The sequence below is a fragment of the Pyrus communis genome, chromosome 7 (assembly GCF_963583255.1).
Source record: "Pyrus communis chromosome 7, drPyrComm1.1, whole genome shotgun sequence".
Taxonomy (NCBI): domain Eukaryota; kingdom Viridiplantae; phylum Streptophyta; class Magnoliopsida; order Rosales; family Rosaceae; genus Pyrus; species Pyrus communis.
The window spans coordinates 24,316,385-24,338,765 of NC_084809.1; the positions used below are offsets into that span (position 1 = coordinate 24,316,385).

The 22,381-nt window shown below is 37.2% G+C and overlaps 4 protein-coding genes and 1 long non-coding RNA gene across 5 annotated transcripts; 4 read left to right on the top strand and 1 right to left on the bottom strand.

The window, feature by feature from the left end:
- Nucleotides 1–4,171: 4,171 nt before the first annotated feature.
- LOC137739713 (protein NUCLEAR FUSION DEFECTIVE 6, mitochondrial-like) lies at nucleotides 4,172–6,485 on the top strand. The gene is made up of 2 exons (XM_068479393.1): nucleotides 4,172–4,539; nucleotides 6,164–6,485. Exons 1-2 carry the CDS (start codon nucleotides 4,260–4,262, stop codon nucleotides 6,181–6,183), a joined length of 300 nt encoding a protein of 99 aa, XP_068335494.1. The 5' UTR covers nucleotides 4,172–4,259; the 3' UTR covers nucleotides 6,184–6,485.
- On the top strand, nucleotides 5,255–5,816 carry LOC137739714 (uncharacterized). The gene is made up of 2 exons (XR_011069107.1): nucleotides 5,255–5,308; nucleotides 5,618–5,816. It is a non-coding gene; the product is annotated as an uncharacterized lncRNA (long non-coding RNA).
- Nucleotides 6,486–8,670: 2,185 nt separating the features above from the next.
- LOC137739925 (uncharacterized protein At4g28440) lies at nucleotides 8,671–10,192 on the bottom strand. The gene is made up of 2 exons (XM_068479674.1): nucleotides 9,847–10,192; nucleotides 8,671–9,151 (listed from the first exon to the last, which is right to left on the bottom strand). The coding sequence occupies exons 1-2, from the start codon at nucleotides 10,106–10,108 to the stop codon at nucleotides 8,964–8,966; spliced, it is 450 nt and encodes a 149-aa protein (XP_068335775.1). The 5' UTR covers nucleotides 10,109–10,192; the 3' UTR covers nucleotides 8,671–8,963.
- Nucleotides 10,193–14,397: 4,205 nt separating this feature from the next.
- Nucleotides 14,398–16,232, top strand: LOC137739510 (DNA-directed RNA polymerases II and V subunit 6B-like). The gene is made up of 5 exons (XM_068479103.1): nucleotides 14,398–14,560; nucleotides 14,848–15,023; nucleotides 15,120–15,171; nucleotides 15,868–15,935; nucleotides 16,032–16,232. Exons 1-5 carry the CDS (start codon nucleotides 14,492–14,494, stop codon nucleotides 16,072–16,074), a joined length of 408 nt encoding a protein of 135 aa, XP_068335204.1. The 5' UTR covers nucleotides 14,398–14,491; the 3' UTR covers nucleotides 16,075–16,232.
- Nucleotides 16,233–18,012: 1,780 nt separating this feature from the next.
- LOC137741120 (reticulon-like protein B17) lies at nucleotides 18,013–20,584 on the top strand. The gene is made up of 8 exons (XM_068480923.1): nucleotides 18,013–18,739; nucleotides 18,834–18,984; nucleotides 19,092–19,166; nucleotides 19,262–19,403; nucleotides 19,497–19,566; nucleotides 19,681–19,746; nucleotides 19,844–19,966; nucleotides 20,318–20,584. The coding sequence occupies exons 1-8, from the start codon at nucleotides 18,214–18,216 to the stop codon at nucleotides 20,509–20,511; spliced, it is 1,347 nt and encodes a 448-aa protein (XP_068337024.1). The 5' UTR covers nucleotides 18,013–18,213; the 3' UTR covers nucleotides 20,512–20,584.
- The last annotated feature ends 1,797 nt before the right edge of the window (nucleotides 20,585–22,381 follow it).

Below are 22,381 nucleotides of genomic sequence, written 5' to 3' on the forward strand. Positions count from 1 at the left end.
AAAGAAGAGGGAATTCATACAACTTATTCTGAGTCTTTTGCATTCCTAGCACTAAAACACTTGGTCTACGCTGACCTACCCCTATACTCCAACTCAGAGCTTCAACATGCGTACTTTGACACAAAGTATGTGATACTAAGTGTTACAACCAACATGGTTCACATATCGAAAGCATGGATTCCTTCATGCATAGCAAAACATTCATAAGCATCACTCATGTCAATAAACATGAACATCATACATTCCAACACATTCATACATAAACACCATACATTCCAACACATCCATACATAAGCCAAATGTGCTTCGAAAGGGTTCAACATACTTTGTGTCAAACACTTGCTACAATGTGCCTCGACACCTCGCCCTTATTCTCACCAACCAAGTGATGAAATGTGAAGAAAGAACTCATCTTCATGTCACCAACGAGGTGATGAAATGTACAATCTGTACTCTCCTTCATGCCATCAACCAGGTGATAAAATGTACAACCTGTACTCTAATATCATTTGGCAACTTGCCACTCATGCCACTTACCAGGTGAAGAAGGAACTTATTTTCATGCCACCAAACAGGTGATGAAATGTACAACTCGTACTCTCATTCATGCCACCAACCAGGTGATGAAATGTACAATCCGTACTCTAATATCATTTGGCAACTTGTCACTCATGTTGGTGTGTCACCAACCAGGTGGTGAAATATGATGAAAGGTGATAAAGGAACTCACATTCGTACCATTAACCAAGTGATGAAAGCAACTCACCATTCATTCCACCAACCAGAAGACGAGTGGTATAACTTGTACATATGAACTCCTAGCATTCATAAATAATAAAAAACCCTCAAGCTTTACAACTCAACTAGGGGAGCACTTATGCCTAACAAGAGTTATAGTCACCAACAAAGTCTTATTGCAAGCCAACAACGGCTTCAGTGCATGGTATACGAAGATCAAGCTCTTCAGCCCTCTTACATCTACTTCAGACATTTCTCCTCTGTAACAATGCAAACACTACAGCTCGTAAAAAGCTTCACACACTCTTGATCAAGACTGTTCTAAGCAAATTCAATTTATATGGTTCATCCAAACCTTCAACTACTACAAGGTGTGGCTTGCATCACAATCTCTTGCTCAATAGTGTGGAAGCAAAATTTGTATATGTTGTCTCTCTTCCACAAAATTTGTATATGTTGTCTCTCCCACATTTTCAAATTTCTAATTTCCACCCCCCCCCCCCAAAAAAAAAGAAAGGAAATTGGGAAATTCAACAACTTCAACAAGTGATGGGCAACAACAATTCTCAAAAGCTTCACACACTCTTGATCAAGATAGTGTGAAGCAAAATCAATTCATGGTACCAAACAAAACTTCAACCTCAAGGCTTCACCTACAAAGTTTTAATACAAAAGCTTCACCACAAGAGCTTTAACAAATGGAGGGCAACAACAAATATCAAAAGCCTCACACTCTTGATCAAGATAGTGTGAAGCAAAATCAATTCATGGTGCCCAACAAAGCTTCAACCTTAAAGCTTCACCCACAAAGTTTCAACACAAAAGTTTCACCACAAGAGCTTTAATAAATGGAGGGCAACAACATATGTCAAAAGCCTCACACACTCTTGATCAAGATAGTGTGAAGCAAAATCAATTTATGGTGCCCAACAAAGCTTCAACACAAAAATTTCACCTACAAAGCTTCAACACAAAAGCTTCACCTACAAAGCCTCAACACAAAAGCTTATTCATGGTGCCTAACAAAGCTTCAACCTCAAAGCTTCACCCACAAAGTTTCAACACAAAAGCTTCACCACAAGAGCTTTAACAAATGAAGAGTAACTACAATTCTCAAAAGCTTTACACACTCTTGATCAAGATAGTGTGAAACAAAATAAGTTATGGTGCCCAACAAAGCTTCAATACAAAAGTTTCAACACAAAAGCTTCAACACAAAAGCTTCACCTACAAAGCTTCAACACAAAAGCTTCACCTACAAAGCCTCAACACAAAAACTTCACCTACAAAGTTTCACCTACAAGCTTCAACACAAAACCTTCAATAGCAAAGCTTCAATACAAAAGTTTCAACACAAAAGCTTCACCCATTAAAAAAAAAAAAAAAGAAAAAAAAAAAAAAAAAAAAAAAAAAAAAAAAAGAAATGAGCCTAGGCCTCCCCTTCTTTGGGCCTAACAACTTTCATACCACATGTATATGAAGGAGGAATTTTGGGCAACCACTTAGAAAGGAAAATGGTGAAGTTTTGTTTGGAAAATTGCCTACTAGCAAGACACCTCCCTCGTCAACTTTCTCAACCGGAGACTTGGGGGAGTCCTACCATATACCACTACACCTTGGTACTCAGAAATTTCGCGACTACTCAGTGCCTTGGATTTTTCAAGTCCCCAACCGAGAAGTTTTCCTCACTCAAGAAATTAAGGGAGCACTACTTCAACCTACAGGGTCCACCTACGAAGTTTCAACATGCAAACTTCAACAAAATAAAAAATCCAGGCTCGGCATCATTGCTCTAATTGAAGAGATCGAGAAGCCTCAACAGCCATTTGCCAACACGATTGTCGCAGAATAAAGCTTCGCCATACCACATCTACTACTTTGCCAAACAGCAAAAGTATCCCATTTCATCAGGATCGAACATACTTCAGGTTTGACGGACTTGTTTTGACCCTCAAATTTTGGAGTCGGCTCACTCCTTTGGAGGAAACCAGAAAACCCTCCAGCCCAGTTCAAGAATACACCTATGGAAAGTCAAGTACAACAAAGCACGTGTCGATTCATCCGTCTTCTCCAAAAACAAGAGTACCTCATATCATCTCTTCTCCCTGTTTCTTCTCTTTATCCTTATTGCTGAATGAGAGACTGGGAGAATGAGTACAATCAGCCGGAACCCAAGATCAACCTACCGATCTGAGACTGATTGCTTGGAACTTTGATTGCTTACCTTGTCTGTCACCTCCTTTGGCAGATCTCCTTGCTTAGAGACTTGGGGGACTCCTACTATATGGTTTGTATCGCACTTGACCAAACCCGAAACTACAAGTAAGCTTAAAATGAAATGATACATTACCTTGTGCGTCAACTCCAACCAAAGATACCACTCCTGGATGAAGGAAAAATACTTCTAAGAGAAGTTGCCATATCTACTTACAGGACAGAGAAGGCAAGTGAAGGTGACACCACACTTCGGTACTTGGAAGTTTCATGATTACTCAATGGCTTGGATCTTGCAAGTCCCCAACCGAGGAGCTTCCCTCACTCGAGAACTTAGGGGAGCACTGTTTGTACCATACTTGACCAATCCCGAAACTACTAAGCACCGATTAACAGCATACCGTTAAGGACCCACAAGACTTTTCCTCCATCACAACATGACACATGTCGATATCAGAAGCCAATCACAGCGCGACACGTATCGATATCAGAGGCCAATCACAACACGACACATGTCAATGTCAGAACAAAGCTAAAAACTCTCTTCTATAAAAGGGGATCATTCTCCCACAATAATCCCTAATGTTATTTGTACTAAACTATTCACTAGAACTCACTAAAAGAGAGCTTGAACCTATGTATTTGTGTAAACCCTTCACAACTAATGAGAATTCCTCTACTCCGTGGACGTAGCTAATCTGGGTGAACCACGTACATCTTGTGTTATTTGCTTCCCTGTCTCTATTCATTTAAATACTTATCCACACTAATGACTAGAGCAACCTAGCGAAGGTCACAAACTTCACATTTTCTGTTGTACCAAAGTCATCGCCGATTTTGTGCATCAACAAGCTTATTTCTCCAGCATTTTAGTATAGATAATATTATTTGTTAAAAAAAAAATATTCCCCATCGAATCGAGTCCAAGTTCTAGTTTGGGTCAGAAGCTTTTTTTTTTTTTTTTTTTTTTTTTTTGAATTAAAGATATTATCTATCGCAAGGATTAGGCTAAGTGTCACAGTAGATTAGTAATAATGTAATTCAAATTTATTTTTGATGAGAATCAAACCTAAAATCTGTCATTTATAAATGAGGAATGAATAACATTAGACCATAGTAAGTGACAATTTTTTCTCTTTTTTAAAACTTTTTAAAAAATATATAATAAAAATAAGAATTTAGAGAATAAATAAGAACATTACTCAATACAAAATGAAAAAGACCGAACTCTCAAACACGTCCCTAGTGTTGGAGTGGCAAGCATCCAAAACCCTAAATCTTCCTCCTCTGAGAAATAGTAAGAATCAATGGCCACCTCAGCAGCCGCCAGATCCATTTTCCGCTCCTGCGCCGCGCGCAGCTCTGGCTGTGCGGCGCGTCTCGCCCCCGAAGCCAAAGCCGCCCGTTCCCCGTTCCGCATGGCCGGGAAGCGGCCTTCCTCTTCTTCTCCTTTTCCCGCTCTCCGGTCTCCTGTTCAATTGAGCTTCTGCGTGGAGTCGATGCTGCCCTACCACACTGCAACAGCTTCGGCTTTGATGAACTCAATGCTCTCTGTCACTCGCCACAGTTATGGCTGGCTTTCAGAAGGTACTCTCACTCTCACTTTCACCAATTTCTTCCTGAATTTGTGTATTTTTCTTTGGGTTTGTTGGAAATTGGAGTCGATGCTGCCCTCATTGTTGCACTTTTGGCTTTTTTTTTTTTCCTGGTGACTGCTACTGTGTTTTGGTTTCACTGTAAAACTACTGTTTGGTGCAATAGGATCGAAATTGAAATTGAAATTGACATTGAAATATCCTTTTTTCTTTAATTCGTGTCGTTTCCATTTCAATGTGGCTGTTATGAATAAACATGTCAAAAATCGAAATATGAATGCTTTCCAAATAATCCCCTGACATATTTTTCGATTTGATGGAAGCATTCAACTTATGGAACTATTTCTGTGGAAGTTTCCAACTTTCATTTCTACATAAGCACATGCTTATGTTTCTGTGTAACAAGTCCATCCATTTTCGTAATATCGAGCCTCATTTGTACACTGATATTGGAGTTTTGATCATTTTAGCTTATCTTAGTAGAACTAACAAAAGAATAGACACTCGACGAGATGGGAGGATTTCTTATCTCATTATGCCAGTGCTAACATCCACTCTTATTCTGCTTGTGCTTCTTAGTCCTCCTGCTAGGATTTTGGTGCGGTTGCATATTTTTTAGGAGCATCCTTGCTTCATTATGTTCAAGTTTCAACAAAGAAGTAGTTTGTTTGTCGGCTGCCTAATCGTTGGGGTTTTATTCTTGAATTAGGTATCTAGCGAACACTTGTAAGGTCCCTTGATATCAGTTTCTTCCTTTTTCGGTAAGTTAGTGGTTATTTATGTTGGGTTCAGATATTTAGAATCCATAAATTCTGAATTGTCATTACAGAGTCCTATAATATGTGTCTCTCATGATACAAGATGTTCATTAAGTAAGTTTTATGGTCTTTAACTTCCACGAACAAATTTCTTAGGTACTAATAGCTCAATATGGTGGATTTTAACTCTCCTCTTTGGTTTTTTTTTTTTTTTTTTTTGTTCAATTTCTATCTTAATAACTAAGTCAATATCTCTTCCCATACTCCTACATATTAGTGAAGGGTGCAAAATACCTCTTTTTATTGCTGTAGGCCAAGACAGATGAAGATCAAGAAGCGATATTGGAGTAACTTTGATTTGTTAAAATTTCAAGCTTTTAAGATGGATTGGAGAACTTTTATGTTCTTTAAATTTGTGGAAGTTTTTTTAAGGAAAAGTTTATTGGAGTCCATTAGATGTGTTGAGTTATCTCATGGCAATTTTTTTTTATGATGGCTTCAGTTATATTGAGAAATACTCTACATGTGTTTGAATTCATGGAGATTTTTAAGATATCGAATCATCAATGATAGGTAAACTGTTGAAGACGGATTTGAAATTGTATTTTAATGAGATTGTATCTTGTTATTGTTAAAGTGACAAGAAAATGCACCCAAGTGAAATCTTATCTCTGCTCTGCTCATTGCTTCTTCCGTGTCACCTCTCCTCTACTCTTTTAACTTAGAAGTCCCAAATTCAAGGGTGATAAATATTACATGCTCTGGGCTCTGAATGTTTTACATGTTTAAATGGAGTTTAAAAATGTTTGAACCACGATAATCAGAAAATTAGTGTACTGATCATTTTTATTTGATCAGCTTGCAATGATGATGTGTGATGAATGTTCCAAGGATTCAAGGAAGTTTTATGTACTTAGAAGGCAGTGACTGCTGGTAATTAGGAGTTTTGAATGAGCTGCACAAGAGATAAGTTGCATGTTCTGAGCTTTTAAACCTAGATCAACGAGTAGACTTGGTTACCTTTTTCTAAAGTCCTAAAGACATTTCCTTTGTGTTTCTGCTTTACACTTATAAAGTGGCAATCTTTTGTATTGCGGCATATTTGATTTGTTTCCTTTGCATTGATGTTACTGACCAAAGAGTCATTGTATTTAATCAGCTTGCAACGATGATGCATGATCTTTGTCCAGTGAGGTCGGGTAGAAGTCTGTTCAAAATTATTGCACTTGAAGAGAATGATGTCTTGGAAGCTTAATAATGCATGCTTACCGCATGAATCTGTTCTGAAATACCTTCTCATTTTTTATGCTCTTTCGCCTTTTTCCCTTTAGGGAGGGGGGTCTGAGTACAAAGAGAATATTATATGTAAGAATTGTATGACTACATTTCCCAGATGAATATATAATCTTCTCTGCATGTTATTGTTTTTTTTTTTTAAATCCTGGTGGCTTTGAATCATGTCTAGCAAATTTTCTATTTCTCTCTTTGCTCTTTTATTAGAAGAAAAATCATTTGCATTTGGGGCCATGAGGTGGTATTGCATCTGATATGAAGAAAAAGTAGCTTCCACCTTTTAAAGCATATAAGCCCTTCCATTGCCATTAGTCTAAACGCTTCGACTTGGCAATTAGAAAAGAATCCAGTTCTATGTTTGGGTATATGCTCGATTTCTAGAAATTATCGTAGTATTATGTCGTGGTAGAAGCGATGAATATTAGTGAGTGGAGTTTGGGGTATACTCAAGTCAAGCTTGGACTTTGTAATCCTTGATCAAGTGGTGAGGGAACATGTTCACCCATTCAAGTTTGGGTTTGCAAGCATTTTGGCTCATACATGATCCATGATCTATGTTACGCTGCGTAGAAAGTGTCAAAGGTTGTTAGGGGCTACTTGATTTCGCATTCCAATTCTGCTTCTTCTTTTATGGTTTTGCCAGAACCCTGCAGATATCTCGAGTAGCTGACATGTTTATTCTTCCTTTTCAATCCGTGCGCAGATTCTTGAGGAATGCTGATCAATCCTTTCAATATGTTGACCTCCAAACTCAAAGCGCAATAAACAGTGTTTTGCGATCCTGAGCTTACATTTCATTTGGCCACTTTTTATAATAGAGCAGCAAACAGCCACAGTCCTCATCACTCATACATTGTCTTTCCCTCCCCTCTTTTGTAGTGTTCTCCCACTCGCATCTCACTCGTATTTGTGGTTAGTGATACTAGTCAACAAGATGTGATTTTAATTTAGTTTCTTTTGAATGATTGAACTCTACTATTTTCAACAGTTTGTCTCGTCAATTCGTACCCTCTTACTCATATATTCTTGCCTTCATCATCCTTTTCATCTCTCCTGTGATGATTGCTTTTCCATCGGCCTGGAAGCGTACCTTCTTTGATTGCAAGCAAGTTCTTGTATGGAATTCTTAACTTTTTCTTAGTTGTCAAATGATGATGTCGGCCACTCGCGCTGGGTTTAGAAATTTCCTGTAGCTTTGTTGCGTTGGTATTTCAACTCTTGATGGGGTGGGGGTGGGGGTGGGGGTGGGGGTGGCGGTGGAGGTAGAGGTGGAGGGCGGCTGTGTTGATTCTGACTAAAAGAGAGTGTTGAAGCCAACCGAATGAGTGTAATCTCTTTAGCTATACAACTGGTAGTTCAGGTTTTAGGATTTCAGCTTTTTGCCAAAACCTCACGTATTGGCGTCATTTGGAACGCTTGCGTTCGTATATTCGGGTTCCAAGGGGAGTGAGAACATGATTAGGAAGGAATCCACGAATTTATTGTGGTGCTTCCTTTTTTCTATAGTGGTGCTATTCAGTATTCACATGTACTTTTTTTTACTTCTTATATACTATGTTGATTTCTGTTCTTTGATTTTCTTAAATTCATTCGATCCAATAGTCGAAATTAAGAAAGGTGTGTAAAAAATTACAAAAGAGTAAATAGCAATATCCTTGTTTGAAAAATGCGATACGCTAATCACAGAGAAAATTAAAATCTCATTAACAAACTATTTCTTTATGCACGATCTTCACAAAAAGATGAGGAGATGGAAAAGATTTATATTATATCGAGCCGAATAAATCATTGTTAAATCTAGTGGGTCATATTTAAGTTGACTTTGTCACAAGATAGAAACTATATTCGAATTATCGGACTCAATGGGCCAATATAAAAATGAAACACAAACATATTTTTTCAAACGTTCTAACGCACTCCTGTAAACATTGATTTGAAATCAATTCCAAAACCTGGCCGCAGTTCATCAAAGTTTCAAAAGAAAAAAAAAAATAAAACAAATACTTTTTTGTTTGCAGAAAACAAATACAACAGCAACTATGTAGTTGATGGCAAAAGACATACGCAAACGATGTACACAATGCATGATTTATTAAATACAACTAGCGGAGTTGTTTCCAGATTCGAATTCCAACAACAAAAGAGACCGTTTAAAACTTCCAAATCATGCCCTAGTCATATTACAACACCACCCACACTCACTCCTCTAAAACTAAAAGCACGGCAATCGCAAGACTAGAGACAGAAAGACAGGCACATCAACAAGTTGCATCTCGCTTACATTAATGGTTAGGCACACATACATATCTAACTAACCTCTTACTAGAAACCTCATCAGCATCCACTCCCGCAATATACTCATCATTCACTCTTCAACGTTAACCAACTCGTACTCAATGAGAGAAAGATTGTTATCCTCTTTAACTTGGAAGTTAGCTGGTTCGGTGACTTCAACACGTCCCCATTTGTCGACTGCTAGCCTCATGGTCCCCTTGAACATGTCAATCTTTGCATTACGCAGGTTCACAGTTGTGTCTGGCTTCATTGTGTCAACTGCACATATATAATGTGAGGTCATCAATTAAATTACATTCAAAAAAACAAAAATAACCCCCAACAACAGAATATACATAATTTTATTCGATCTAATTGGGTCCCAACTAGCATTCCTTGTACAAATAGTCCATCCAAGATATAAGGCCTCATTTGGTATGGAGGATTGGATTACAATGAATAAGCAGCTTGGAGGTAGAAAATGGATTATGAAAAGTTATCCAATCCAATCCATCCCCAAAACGCGGGAGTAGAAGGGAGAAGTTTTCTTCATATCTAATCCTCTTCTAATCCCCTTAAAATGAAAAACCCCTCTCCTGCACCTTCAAAATACATTGAATTTTGACAGCTATCCATTCCGATTCAATTCTTCTTACCAAAAGAGACCTGAACATACTAAACCGATAGCAGGATTAGAGATCATAGCCTGGTCTCCAAACAATCAAACATTATATCAAAGGCAGACATTTCACTGAAACTACTAATGAATCAAATCAAACCCAAAACAGAAATTCTCCCTGTAATCCTAATCATGGTTTCCCTTTGGCGTAAATGAAACAGTTAAACACAACTCAAACCTTATTACCCATAAAAAACCAAACACAAATCCAAATAATACATACCATAATTCACATTTTACAGTAAATAGATAATTAGCTTGTATGGTAACACTTGCAGAATCATGAATTATATACCTTGGTCATTGCGAGCGGTGAAGAGAATGGTCCCCGTCTCGTCGCCAACGAGGCACTCAGCGATGCGAGCGGGCTGAATAGGCCGAGACGACAAAGATGATCGACCGCCGTTCTTGTTGGTGACCTTCACCGGCTTCGAGCTCACCACCTTCACCGTGAGGGTGTGGCCGTTCGTGTTTGGCTGGAGTTGCTCCACCTTTACGAACACCGGCTTTCTCTTCGCCGTCACTGTCCCTAAATCATTCGCTGTCGTCGTCGCCATTCTTCTCTCTGTTCGAAATTCCAATTTGTGTCCTTAATTTGTTCAACCCTAACCCTAGATCGAATTTGGGGTGGGACTGGGATCGACTACTTGCGCCCTCATTTTATATTATTTTTTTCTTTTCGAGGACATAAAAATTTTAAATGGAACTGTAACGAAAAGTTTTCATTATAACGAAAAATCATATTTTTACATTAAAAAGTCAATCCTGGTACTATTCATTTTATCTTTTATTTTGTCCTTATCGTTAAAAATCAAAATTTTCAAACTATTTTCATTAGTTTTTTTTTTAATTTTAAAAGAAATCAATGTTGGTATTTGGCACGTAGATTGTACTAGGCGTTAGAGTTCTTTATCAATTAAGAATTTTTCAGTGTATTAGGAATCTAATTCGATACAACAAGTGTCATAATATAATTAAATGAAAATTTTATTTTGAAGTTTTCAATCAATTGTGTTATAACACTTGATGTGTTGGTAATTTCTCCTTTATCAACATACGATATTTTGAATTCAAATTCTCTTTGGTTATGAATAGTAACACCGCTTGTAATAAAAAATAATAATAACAACGTGTCAACATTGTTGCAAGATCTAATGAGCAGAGATTGAAGGAATTTGAAGGTATCCATTTCGTACAAACTTTGCAATTTAGACGCAACCAACCAAAAAACAGATTGTAAGAACCAAGTCTCTTAGGCCAAAATAAACTAGAAAATAACCCCATTCAACCAAAAAAGAGAAAATTTGACAAAAACCTTAATCTTTATGTAGCGTAGAGCGCCTGTCACATCGTTGAGTGTCCAGTTGGCAATGAGACAAAGACCGTTCTCTTCACCGCTCGTAAATAGACCATGTTAAAACCAACTTTGCGTTCAATACAACGAAGGTATCAGAACTCAAAATTTCAAACGCATAACAAGAATTCCATCCAAATTTGCCACCCAAAATTGGGTTGGATTATGTTATTCAATAAAACATGTGTCTGAATTCTCTAAAAATGTTCCAAAGTATTCAATGTTAGTTGAGAATTTATATGACTAAAAGTATCATTTGGCAGGTGTTGATAAATCATCCGCTGGTTTGATAATATCTTCTCGCTTGGAAAGTGGTCTACACTTGCAAGTGTACAAAATAGTCGTTGTGTAGCGTTTTGCAAGGGATGAAGGTCTAGGGATTCAGAATCAACCACAAGCAATCTAGTTCAGGTTTTAATGCATTAAATGGAATATTTGATCTTTTAGATGACAATTTTCGTATAAGTCCGGTTAAGGTACTATAGATCATAGTTCTTCTTAAGTATATGATTCTCTCTTGTTAGGGTAGAGGTTGTATATCCTAATTTGTAACCTGCAGTCTATCCGATTAGGGCATAAATTTAACATGTAGAACTCATGACATACACAAGAACGAGAGAATCAAGCAAACCATAAATCTTTTTATGTAATTAACAACCCTGATTCACAAGAAGCTAATATTCAAATTATATTGCAGTTACGCCTCAAATCCGTCTTCAAATTACTATATGCAAGCCTTAAGGTGATCAATCAAAGAACTGGAACATAAGCATTCAATTCTTGTAGTGAATAAAAATTCATCCAATAAAACTAAACATCCATCAAATAGTCATAAAAAAAACCATAAACATCCATGCTAGGGCATCATCCTAGCCCCAAAAACGAGTTTAGTTATTTTTTTTTTTTTTGAAGAAACTGGAAAATACATTCACCATGCCAAAGCCAAGAGGAGTACAGAAGGCCACGTCAGGCCAACAAACAACAAACATAAACGAGAATAAGGAAAAACTACAACATATAAACTTTCCCATGTCACCTTAATCACGTCAAAACTAAAACTACATTAGAGGGCAAGGTAGGTTGTCCTTATTTAGAATATGAACAAACGAAGATGGGGGTCATTAAACCCAGACTAAGTCACACATCTTCGCTCTTACATGCGACGCTACAAAATTCGTCGCTCCATTGGCTGTTCTCGACACCCAAGACTACTAACACAACTTGAAATTCGCAATATATCTGCAAATCTCACACAAGATCGAGAAGACTTCCCAATTTCCTTGGTCAATACTTCCATTCAACCAAGAAATGAGCTCATTCGAGTCCAACTACATCACAATATGCTCAAAGCCCCTCTATTTAGCCATCTTACAACCCTTCAAGATTCCCATCGCTTTAGCCGCCAATACATTATTGGCCCTGATTTCTCTTCTCTGCACAGCCAAGAACCGGCAGGTAGAGTCACGAACCAGCTAGCATCCACATTTACCTTAACCACCCCGTGCACCGACAGAGTCTAGCTTGGAGAAGCATCAGATCCATTAGTCGTTATACACCACGTCATTCCCCATTCCGAGCAAGCCTCCAAGAAGGATAAGGCAGCCATGGAGACAGCAAGAATGGTTTTCACCAGGGATGGTTGTCGGGAACTGGAAATCGTGGTTGCGGTTTTTTTCGCGATTGTGGCCGCTTTTGTCTATTTTAGTGTATGCCGAAGAAGGATAGACAACAATGTACTCATACAAAAAAAAAACCTTCACAGTTGAAGAAAATGATGAATTCATTTGTATGTGAAAAGTTCCTTAACACCTTCAACTTTTATTTAATTGGAAAAAATGCATCCTTTTATTTTTCTCATACGTTTTTGTTAATTTTTATCTTTTGATATTTTTTAAATTTATTTAGTTGACAAAAAGTTAAAAAATAAGTGAAGGTAAAAACCACGTGTAAATGACACTGTATGTCGGATGTCACATACAAAATTGGGGCATTTTGATATAGATGCCTCAAATTTAAAATGTTTTAATCAAACATCTATAACTTTTGAACTTTTGATCAAACATCTTCTACTAATTTTTAATTAAAAATTATGATTTTTATTGTATTTAATTAACCAACTAGTTCAGAAAATAATATCACAAATATTCTAAAATTGCCACAAACATCCTATCTTATCTTATCATAATTCGTTCAAGATGAATTTTTCTTATTCAAATAATTTGTTGTTTTAAATTCTAAAAACACATAAACATCATATTAACATACAATTATGAAACATAACATGCACATATATTAAATATAACGTACCAAACAAATATATTAAATATAACGTACCAATCATTTGGTACGTTATTCGTACGTTATATAAATTTAATTTGGGTAGGTATTAGTGTCACATCCCGGCTCGGGGTGGATCACTTTCCGGGCCCACTCCACCACCGTAGTACGATATTGTCCTCTTTGGGCTTACCATTGCCTCACGGTTTTGTTTTTGGGAACTCACGAGCAACTTCTCAGTGGGTCATCCATCATGGGATTGCTCTAGCCCCTTTCTCGCTTAACTTCGGAGTTCCTACGGAACCCGAAGCCAGTGAGCTCCCAAAAGGCCTCGTGCTAGGTAAGGATGTGAATATACATATAAGGATCACTCCCCTGGGCGATGTGGGATGTCACAATTAGTACTTTGGTACGTTATAAAATATTGCTTTTGGTACGTTATGCAATTCTTTATTTAGTATGTACCAAGTTATTAGTACGTTGTATTATCCTTATTTAGGTATGTACAAAACTTATGGTACGTTATGTGTAAGTTGTGTAACCCAAAAAAAAAAGATAACTTTTCACATTAAAACATTGCACTAAAAAATATTTTGTCAAGTCTTAATAAATAATTATTGGAATAAGGACTCATTTTACATAAAAATGTGAAAACTTTTAGTTCACGTTTCTACTATAAGTAGTTGTTAAAAAATTCAAATTTATTTTCAGTTGCATGAAATTAGGCAGTCTAGTTTACATGTCAATTTTAATTATAAACGAACTCTTGTTTTTATTATAATCTATATAAAATGTTGAGTTGGAAATTGGAAAAACTATATTTCATCCAATTAATTTTGAACCCTAGTAGATATAATTGAATACTTAAATTGAGGACGAGATGAGATTCCATAAAAACAGCAATAAATTAATGAATATTATTGAATTCATTTTTTTTTACATAGAAATGGATTTAAAAGAATTTATAAAATACTTAAATTAAGAATATACCTGGAATATACAGTTTAATTAAAAGTAAAAACACTTTAATCAAAAATTGAAAAGTAACATATGTTTAATTTAGAAAAATCTACAATAAGGCATCTAATTCTAATTTATCCTACAAAATTACTAACAAAAAAAAAGAGGAAAAAGGTCGATGCAGACGTGGCATAATCTGAAGGGTAGAAAAGTCTTCCATCGCCAAGATAAATTCTGATATAAATAAGGTCAAAGTCCGTTCCTCCGATTTTGAGAGACGCCTCTAGCTGCTGCTGCTTCGTCTACTACTTCTTCTTCTCCGGCGTGACATAGAAACCACCAATTAACCATGGCGGACGACGATTACAACGAAATGGACATCGGGTACGAGGATGAGCCAGTAGAGCCAGAAATTGAGGTGAGGATTTTACTTTAATTTCGTCTCCTGCTTCTTTTAATTATATGGTAATTGTTGTTAAAATCTCTGATTAACAAATTTACTGGATCACAAGTTTGTATGTATTGACAAATAAAAGAAATAGATTTGAACTTGCGACTTAGTAATACGGTTTGATGATATTCTGTGAGGTATGAGGTTCGAATTTCATGGATATCAATTTGATACCATTTTATTCCTCAGGCCTTAGGTTAAATATTGTTTTATAAATGAATAAATTTGAAGAAGAATAATTGGATGATGGACAGGAGGGCGCAGAAGAGGATGCGGATGCGGAGAACGCTAACGATGATCTTCCAGGCGATGCCATTGAAGATGATGACAAAGAAGAACAAGCCCCGGTGGAACGACCGCGAAGAACATCCAAATTTATGACCAAATATGAACGTGCTAGAATATTGGGCACTCGTGCTGTGCAGATCAGGTGTATTTCTATATCAATTTCAGTTTTGAATCTTCGTTGTTGGTTAATTTGAATTGCAAATTGATTGAATGGGTATTTTATATTTATGATGAGCAGCATGAATGCCCCTGTGATGGTTGAGTTGCAGGGTGAGACTGACCCACTTGAGGTACCATTCTCCTACACCTATATTTATGCTCGAAAGCTCTTCGATAAATGCATAGAAAGTATAACTATTACGATGTTAATCTGCTGCTTTACCATGGACATGCACAAAACAAGTGCTTGCATATTGGATTTTCGATCCACGTCCATGTGCCTTCAAAACAACTCCTTTTTATAATTTGAGCAATAGGTAAATGGAAGAACGGCCAAACCTTATAGCGCAATGCAATTGTAATCAGAAACTCAAAAGTTTCCGAGAGCTTGTGCCACTTTGTGACTCTTGGAAAATGGCCAGAAATGGCGTGTTGTGACTTGTGACTATGTGCGTATTATCCTTATATAGCATCTAATCGTACATAAGAGGTAGAATAATAGATGTTGAATTAATAACACAATTATTAATTTTAAATCCTTACTTTTAAAAGCAAAATTGAAGTACATGAGCACACTTTACATTGATGCTCAGTTTTTCTCTTTCTACTTTTGGCTTTCTTTGCTTCTATAGAGAAGTTGATCACCCGTATATTAGGATACCATCCTCCGTATTGTCATGTTGTGAATGATTGTCCATAGAATATAAGAAAACAAGTATGGTAATTAATCCAACTTGAGAGATCTCAAATTGTTAGTACTCTAATGATACAATGCGTAGTTTTCCCATATGTACACTGTATGATCTCTTTTATCATGAATTGTGTAGATTGCTATGAAGGAGCTTCGTGAGCGGAAGGTACCCTTCACCATTCGCCGCTACCTGCCCGATGGAAGGTGCGGTTTTCATTTTAGGTTTTGTTCATTTAAAGCATTGTATATTTTTCTTTTGCAGTGATTGCGAAACATTTTAATTGGGTGTGAAATTTTCAGTTATGAAGATTGGGGAGTAGATGAGTTGATTGTGGAAGACTAGTGGAAGAGGCAAGTGGGAGGCGAATGATCATCTACGCATGGAAAATGGTTTCTGATGTTGGTATTTTATCTATAAATTTCCCGTTTAGATCTTCATTGACTTGTAACATTTGTAACATTTTACCTATAAACTTACATGTTGAAAGATTTTTTCTGTCATCTGTAAATGTTTTGATACACTGTAGAAGACATCAGAAATTTAAGGATGTCCTTAACTTTCAGAAATTTAAGGATGCCTTACTTGAGAAAGTTAAGGACATCCTATTTTCGGGGTGTGATTCAACCATCTTTAGATTTCTTTTATTGTCACAGATGAGAAATAAAATACTCAATACTACGGTCTGGTGGTATTCCTCGAAGTGAGAGGTCTTAGATTTGAATCTCATGGATGGTGAAGTCAATACCAAATTAGGTTTTTATTGTGTGGCTTAGCTGAACTCTTCATTCTCTTAGTGTAAAAATATAGATGTATTACAAAAAAAAAAGAGATGAGAAATGAATTTACTGCAAGTGAAACAAAGGTGAGTAGTAGGACTGGACTTTGCAAGATAAAAAAGGAACTAAAATTGCGGTTTTGGGTTGGAACTTATCAAGCCGGATAGATAATGGTTGGATCCGTTAATTACCTGTTTTCGTTCAAGTGAACCTGCGACAGCCAATACTAATCTATCTCCACGCTCTGTAATTGATTGGCCCCAGCCCCAGTGGGAGTGACACAAGGTTGACGTCAGCCATTATTGAGTAGAGACTTACAATTGTATTATTAATTTTAGTCTGGAGACATTTAATAAGGGTGCTTTTACAAACACACAACAACACAATTACAAGGGTTGCCATATGTGTTAATGCACAAAATCAGTGAAACTTTGAAATAACGTAAAATGTTAAATTTATGACCTTCACTCGGTTGGTCCGATCACTAGTGAAGACAATATGTAAAAAGATAAAGATAGGGAAGCAAATACAAGATGTACGTAGATCATCCTAAGCTTTACTACATCCACAGAGTAGATGAGTTCTCAATAATAGTGAAGGATTTACACAAATACATAGGTTCAAACATAATCATTATTAGTGGGTTCTAATGACTAGTTTAATTACAATAACGACATTAGAGATAAATTGTAAGAGAATAATCTTCTTTTATAGTTGAGGAGAGTCTCGAGCTTTCATCCACAATCGATGTGGGACTCTATGAACTTTATTTTGGCGTTGACATGTGTTGTGTTGTGATTGGCCTCCTGGTTGCCCAAAAAATTATAGTTGAGGAAAGGCTCCATACAAGTCACGAAACACTGGTTGCCCAAAATGGTGGGGGAGAAGAGGTGTTGGCTGCACCGATGAAGAGACAAAAACAGAAAAATAAGAAGGGAAGGTCGCCGGCCAGAGAAAAGGGGAGGGGAGGAGAGACTATCCTTTTACATTTTCTCCAATTTCTCTAAATTACAAGTTGCAGCAATCCTAGAATTTTCCATTTTTGTTTTCCAAAATATTATAATTTGCCACAATCTGTATCATCAATATCCCATATACTGTAATCACAGACAACAATATTATGGTGTGGTACAACCTTTTGACACTATTCTCCAAACGTTATAACAATTTTTTTTTCTTTTGGGAAAATCAATAATATATTAAAATGTCTTTGTAAATCGTAATAAGATAGTAGCTATGAAGTAGTTAAAATCCCTTTGTAAGTTTTTTCCATTCCTCAAAAATGGATTCTCATAACGAATTCACCAACTGATCATCTTTTCAAGTACAATTATAAAGAGACAAAACTTAATTCAACGGACCAGTGAAGCTACCAAAATAATGGCAAACAAACGACACTTTAAATTTCCTCCCGTTGTAGTTCACGGCCCCACCATCCTCGCCGTTAAAATTCAAATGCTCCTAACGGCTACATTAGAGACCTCAAACCCCAGATTCCATTTTTCAAGAACCAAGAAGCAAACCGAACCCTAAACCCCAAAAACCGAAAGTCCTTTCCACAAATCTCTTAAGTAAACCCAGAAATCTTTCCCTTCGAATTAAAACCCATAAACCCTTTGATCCAGAAACTGCTATCTTTCATTAATACCCAGAAATTCTGATCGTAATCGCATAAATAAAACCCCATTAATCAAAATCTGATCGGATGGATTCAACGGCTATATCGACATCAACGACAACGCCCCCTTATCATCTTCATTCTCGGTCCGAGCCGCCGTCCCGAGCCAAGTCAGCCTCACGCCTTGCCCAGTGCGAGCATGTCCCTCATCTCTCTCTCGGCCTCATAAAATCATCACCCAAGATGACTCCATCGCCTTCCACTCATTCCCTCAAATCTTCCGAGTCGCTACCTCTTCGCGAGCTACTGCTTCTTTCGCCTTCCCCTTTACGAAAAAGATCCAAGACCCGTCTCATGGATCGCCTTGAAATGGCTGACGATCCTGCTGTCGAGGTTCCAGGGCTGCGCCGTAAGTGCAAAAGCAGAGGCTCGCAGATGGGCCTACTGGGTGCCTCGCCGAGGAACCGGAGGTCACGGAGGCGGTCGGAGAATGAGACTCGAGATGAGAAAGTCTCGGGCTTGGTGGAGGAGGTTGTGAAGCCAAGAAAAAGGCGGTCCAAGAAGGAAAAGCTGGACTTGGTTCTCAGTTTGCCATCCCCAAGTTCATCATCAAGTAAGTCCCAATTGAAAATTGCTCTTTTTCTTCTTCTTTCTTTGGTCTTTACATGTTTCTCAGGTTCTTGTGTTTTCGCTGTTTGGTTTTGCAGTCGATGATGAGTATCGGGGTAGTCTTGATCGAATCGGGCAGCTCATGACTGATCTGATTATGTGGAGAGATGTTGCAAGGTCGAGCCTTTGGTTTGGTTTGGGGTCGCTCTTCTTCCTTTCCTCTTGCTTTGCCAAAGGAATCAACTTTAGGTGACTACTAGTCTACTGCTACTCTCAATTCACTTTTCCCACATTTTTCCTATTTTAATTTTAGCCTATAAAAAAACATCTAATCTTAACCAATTCAATCATTTCAGCATGTTCTCAGCGATTTCCCAAATTGGACTTTTGTTTTTGGGTGCTTCATTTGTCTCCAATTCAATCTGTCAAAGGTACTTTTTGTTTCCCTTTCAGCCACTCTTTTCTTTGTGTAGGGGGGTTTCATTTGTATCCAATGCTCATTCTTTTATTTCGGCTTAATTCACAGAAATAACACCGAAAAGAAGTGTGATCTATTACTCAAAGAAGGTGACATTCTTGGTGTGGCCAAAAGGATACTACCTGCTGTAAATCTTGCCCTATCAAAGACGAGAGCGCTTTTCTCAGGAGAGCCATCCATGACCCTCAGGGTAATGACAAACAAAACATTAAGGCAGTATTTGAATTCGGAATTGCTTGCTTTGCATGATTAGTAATGGAAGCTCAACTTTTCTGAGTTACAGGTAGCTCCGTTCTTTCTTCTCGGAGCAGAGTATGGGCATCTTATAACATTTTGGAGGCTCTGTATGCTTGGTATGCCCAACTTCTAATCAACCAACTCTGTTGTTGATTATTTTCCGTTGCTTTACTTGTTTCGTGTTATAATAATGATCATGGTGCTAACTCTTTGTGTGAAATGATGGCTAGCTTTTTTTATCAGCTTCACAATCCCAAAACTATACTCATGCTACTCTATTCAAATCAACCAAAAAGGTATCCACAATCCACCAATCTACTTTAAAATCTATTGAGTCTGTCGTTATAACTCATCAATGCAGCGTGTTAAACTGAGTGTAATTTTGTTATGCAGTTGACTGCTTGAAATGGTGGGTGTTGGAAGCATGGGGGGCTTGCTCACACAAAAGGATTGTAGCAGCATCAGCAGCCACAGCTTTTTGGAATCTGTCTTCGGTCAAAACCCGTATTTTCACAGGTAATTTTATCGCACTGCAGAATATTTCTGTTTCTGGAACAATCCACTTTCAAAGATGCTGAAGGAAAAAACACCTCACTATTGGTTTTGCCTTAATTTGTAATCTTTGAAACCTTTACCAACTCGTAGTTTGCTGACTAGTAACATAAATAGATCAATAAGATGATCAAATTCAAATTACAAGGTACAAATACTTCCGTGAGAACTAAAAAAAGTCATTCATGTTATAGCTTCTATTTGCAGTCTCATAGGAGAAACAAACGTTACTTTTGCCTAAAGATTCTTCCAGCATCATTGTGATTGACAGTAACTGTTGATTCTTAAGTTAGAAGTTGTATCTTACCTTTGCAGCATTTATATCTCTTGTAATTCTTCGATACTGCCGGCAACATATGGTGCAACCAATGGAGACTGGGGAAGCAGAAGTGGAGCAGGAGCAGCATCACCAGGCATTAGTAGCTGGAGTGGTGGGAGAAGTGGACGCAGACGGAAAACAAGAGCAGAAACAGGCATTAGTAGTTGCAGAAGTGGCAAGCAATAAGTAGTTTCAGTGACAATGTGTTTGTACCTGATGACAACAAATAACTGATCAATAACAATATTTTTACATCTAGAAAATAGTAATTGTTTCAACTTCTTTTATTTTGAGTGCCCTCATCGTCAGCTCTGGCAATTGCTAAAAACCGGAATATCAAGGGATTCTGCTTAGATTTTTCCGTGTCATAGACTCATAGATGACAATGATAGGACGTATGTCTCAATAAATTGAACCAGAGCGAAAACATTTAACCAAATAGAAATTATGCAATACTACTTTAACTAGAGCTATATATTTGCCACACTGTCGAAGTTAACGGTGTCACATTATTACCTCAAGATCTAAGAAAATGCAGATAACTCCTCCAACTTGAATGTTGCAGGTTCATCTCATATCCTGCAGAGCATATGTATAATTTTTAAAAAGTCCAACCCCTCTTCTTCTTCGACCCAACTTGCCAGTGAAAACCAAATGACCCTAGAACGGACTTGGAAGAGTGCAGGGAAGAGGGAATAGAAACACAGTGACAACAACATAAACGAGACCCCCGAAAAAGAAAAATGGGGAGAGAAACGCAGACGGAGTAGATGATTGATATCGGAGCTAATTAGTGAAGCAAACGGGAGGAGACTAGCTGGTGGAAACTTAACTAATCATAGCTAATCTTCCCTCAATACTTCCATAAATCCATCGATGTCATCCTTAATCTTCTCTGATTTCTTCACTGAACTTGTATGCAAGATGCTAGAACTGTCCAATAATTTAAACAACTCCATAAAATAAAATAAAAAGAAGAGAAGATATAAGGTTAACTCTGTGTATACGTATACTCCATATACATATGTGCGCGCGCGCGCGCGCATATACTTCTGCAACCTTCATATGCAGCACCTTCATATATGCTAAAGTTCACATCACAAAAGATTGACAGGATTACTTGAGGAAGATCTTCACGGGTCAAGGATTAACTGGATCCAATCACTACAAGAAAAATGAGCTTTGGGTACAAAACAAAGGGCACAATTGAGAATTTTGTGTCAGTTTGACCACCAAAAAGCTTAAACAATTCCCATTCCATAGAGGGCACCATCTATTGTGCCCAATGTTAAAAAAAGCAGACACAAAACACTAATGGGCACGGAAACCATGTCGAGTGGGGTCACATGACAACTTTTTTACTGAAAAGGGGCACAAAAAACATTTTGTGTCTATAAAAATTATTTACCAGAGACACTATGTGTTCTCTCTTGTTTGTCTTCACCTCCTCTAGCACACCAATAATTAAAATTTATAAAATTGTGGTAAATAATGGTATGAAGCTGTTTATTACCGTGCAATATTTTAACCTCAAAATAAGTTAGCAATAATGTTGTTCAAATTCGTTTTTCCCGAGAATCGAACCTCAAATCTCTCACTTACAAGTAAAGAAGAATACCACTACACCATACTACTAAGTGGCGTGTTTTAGATTTACAAAGGATAATTTCCAGGTGCAATGAATGTTTGTTAGATTCGTATCTTTTTGAACTGCTTTTTAGATTGTTATCTTCTTGCAGGTTTGTTTTTTATACTTGGTGATATGGTTTTTGGTTTTAAAGTCCTACCTGTCGTGACACATAATCAACAATTGTGCCCTTAGGATCGGTATCTGTGCAAAAGTTAGTTGGTCTTCAGATAAACAAATGAATTAATAATTGTAGATTCCTTTTCATGACACTAATGATAGAAATTGTGTCCACTAAATATTAATAAATAATAAATCACTCTACTTCTCATTGGGTCTTCAAATAGAGAATATATCTTAATAATTATAAATTCCTCTTTTCTGACACAAATGTTAGAAATTGTGTCCAGTAAATATTAATAAATAATAAATA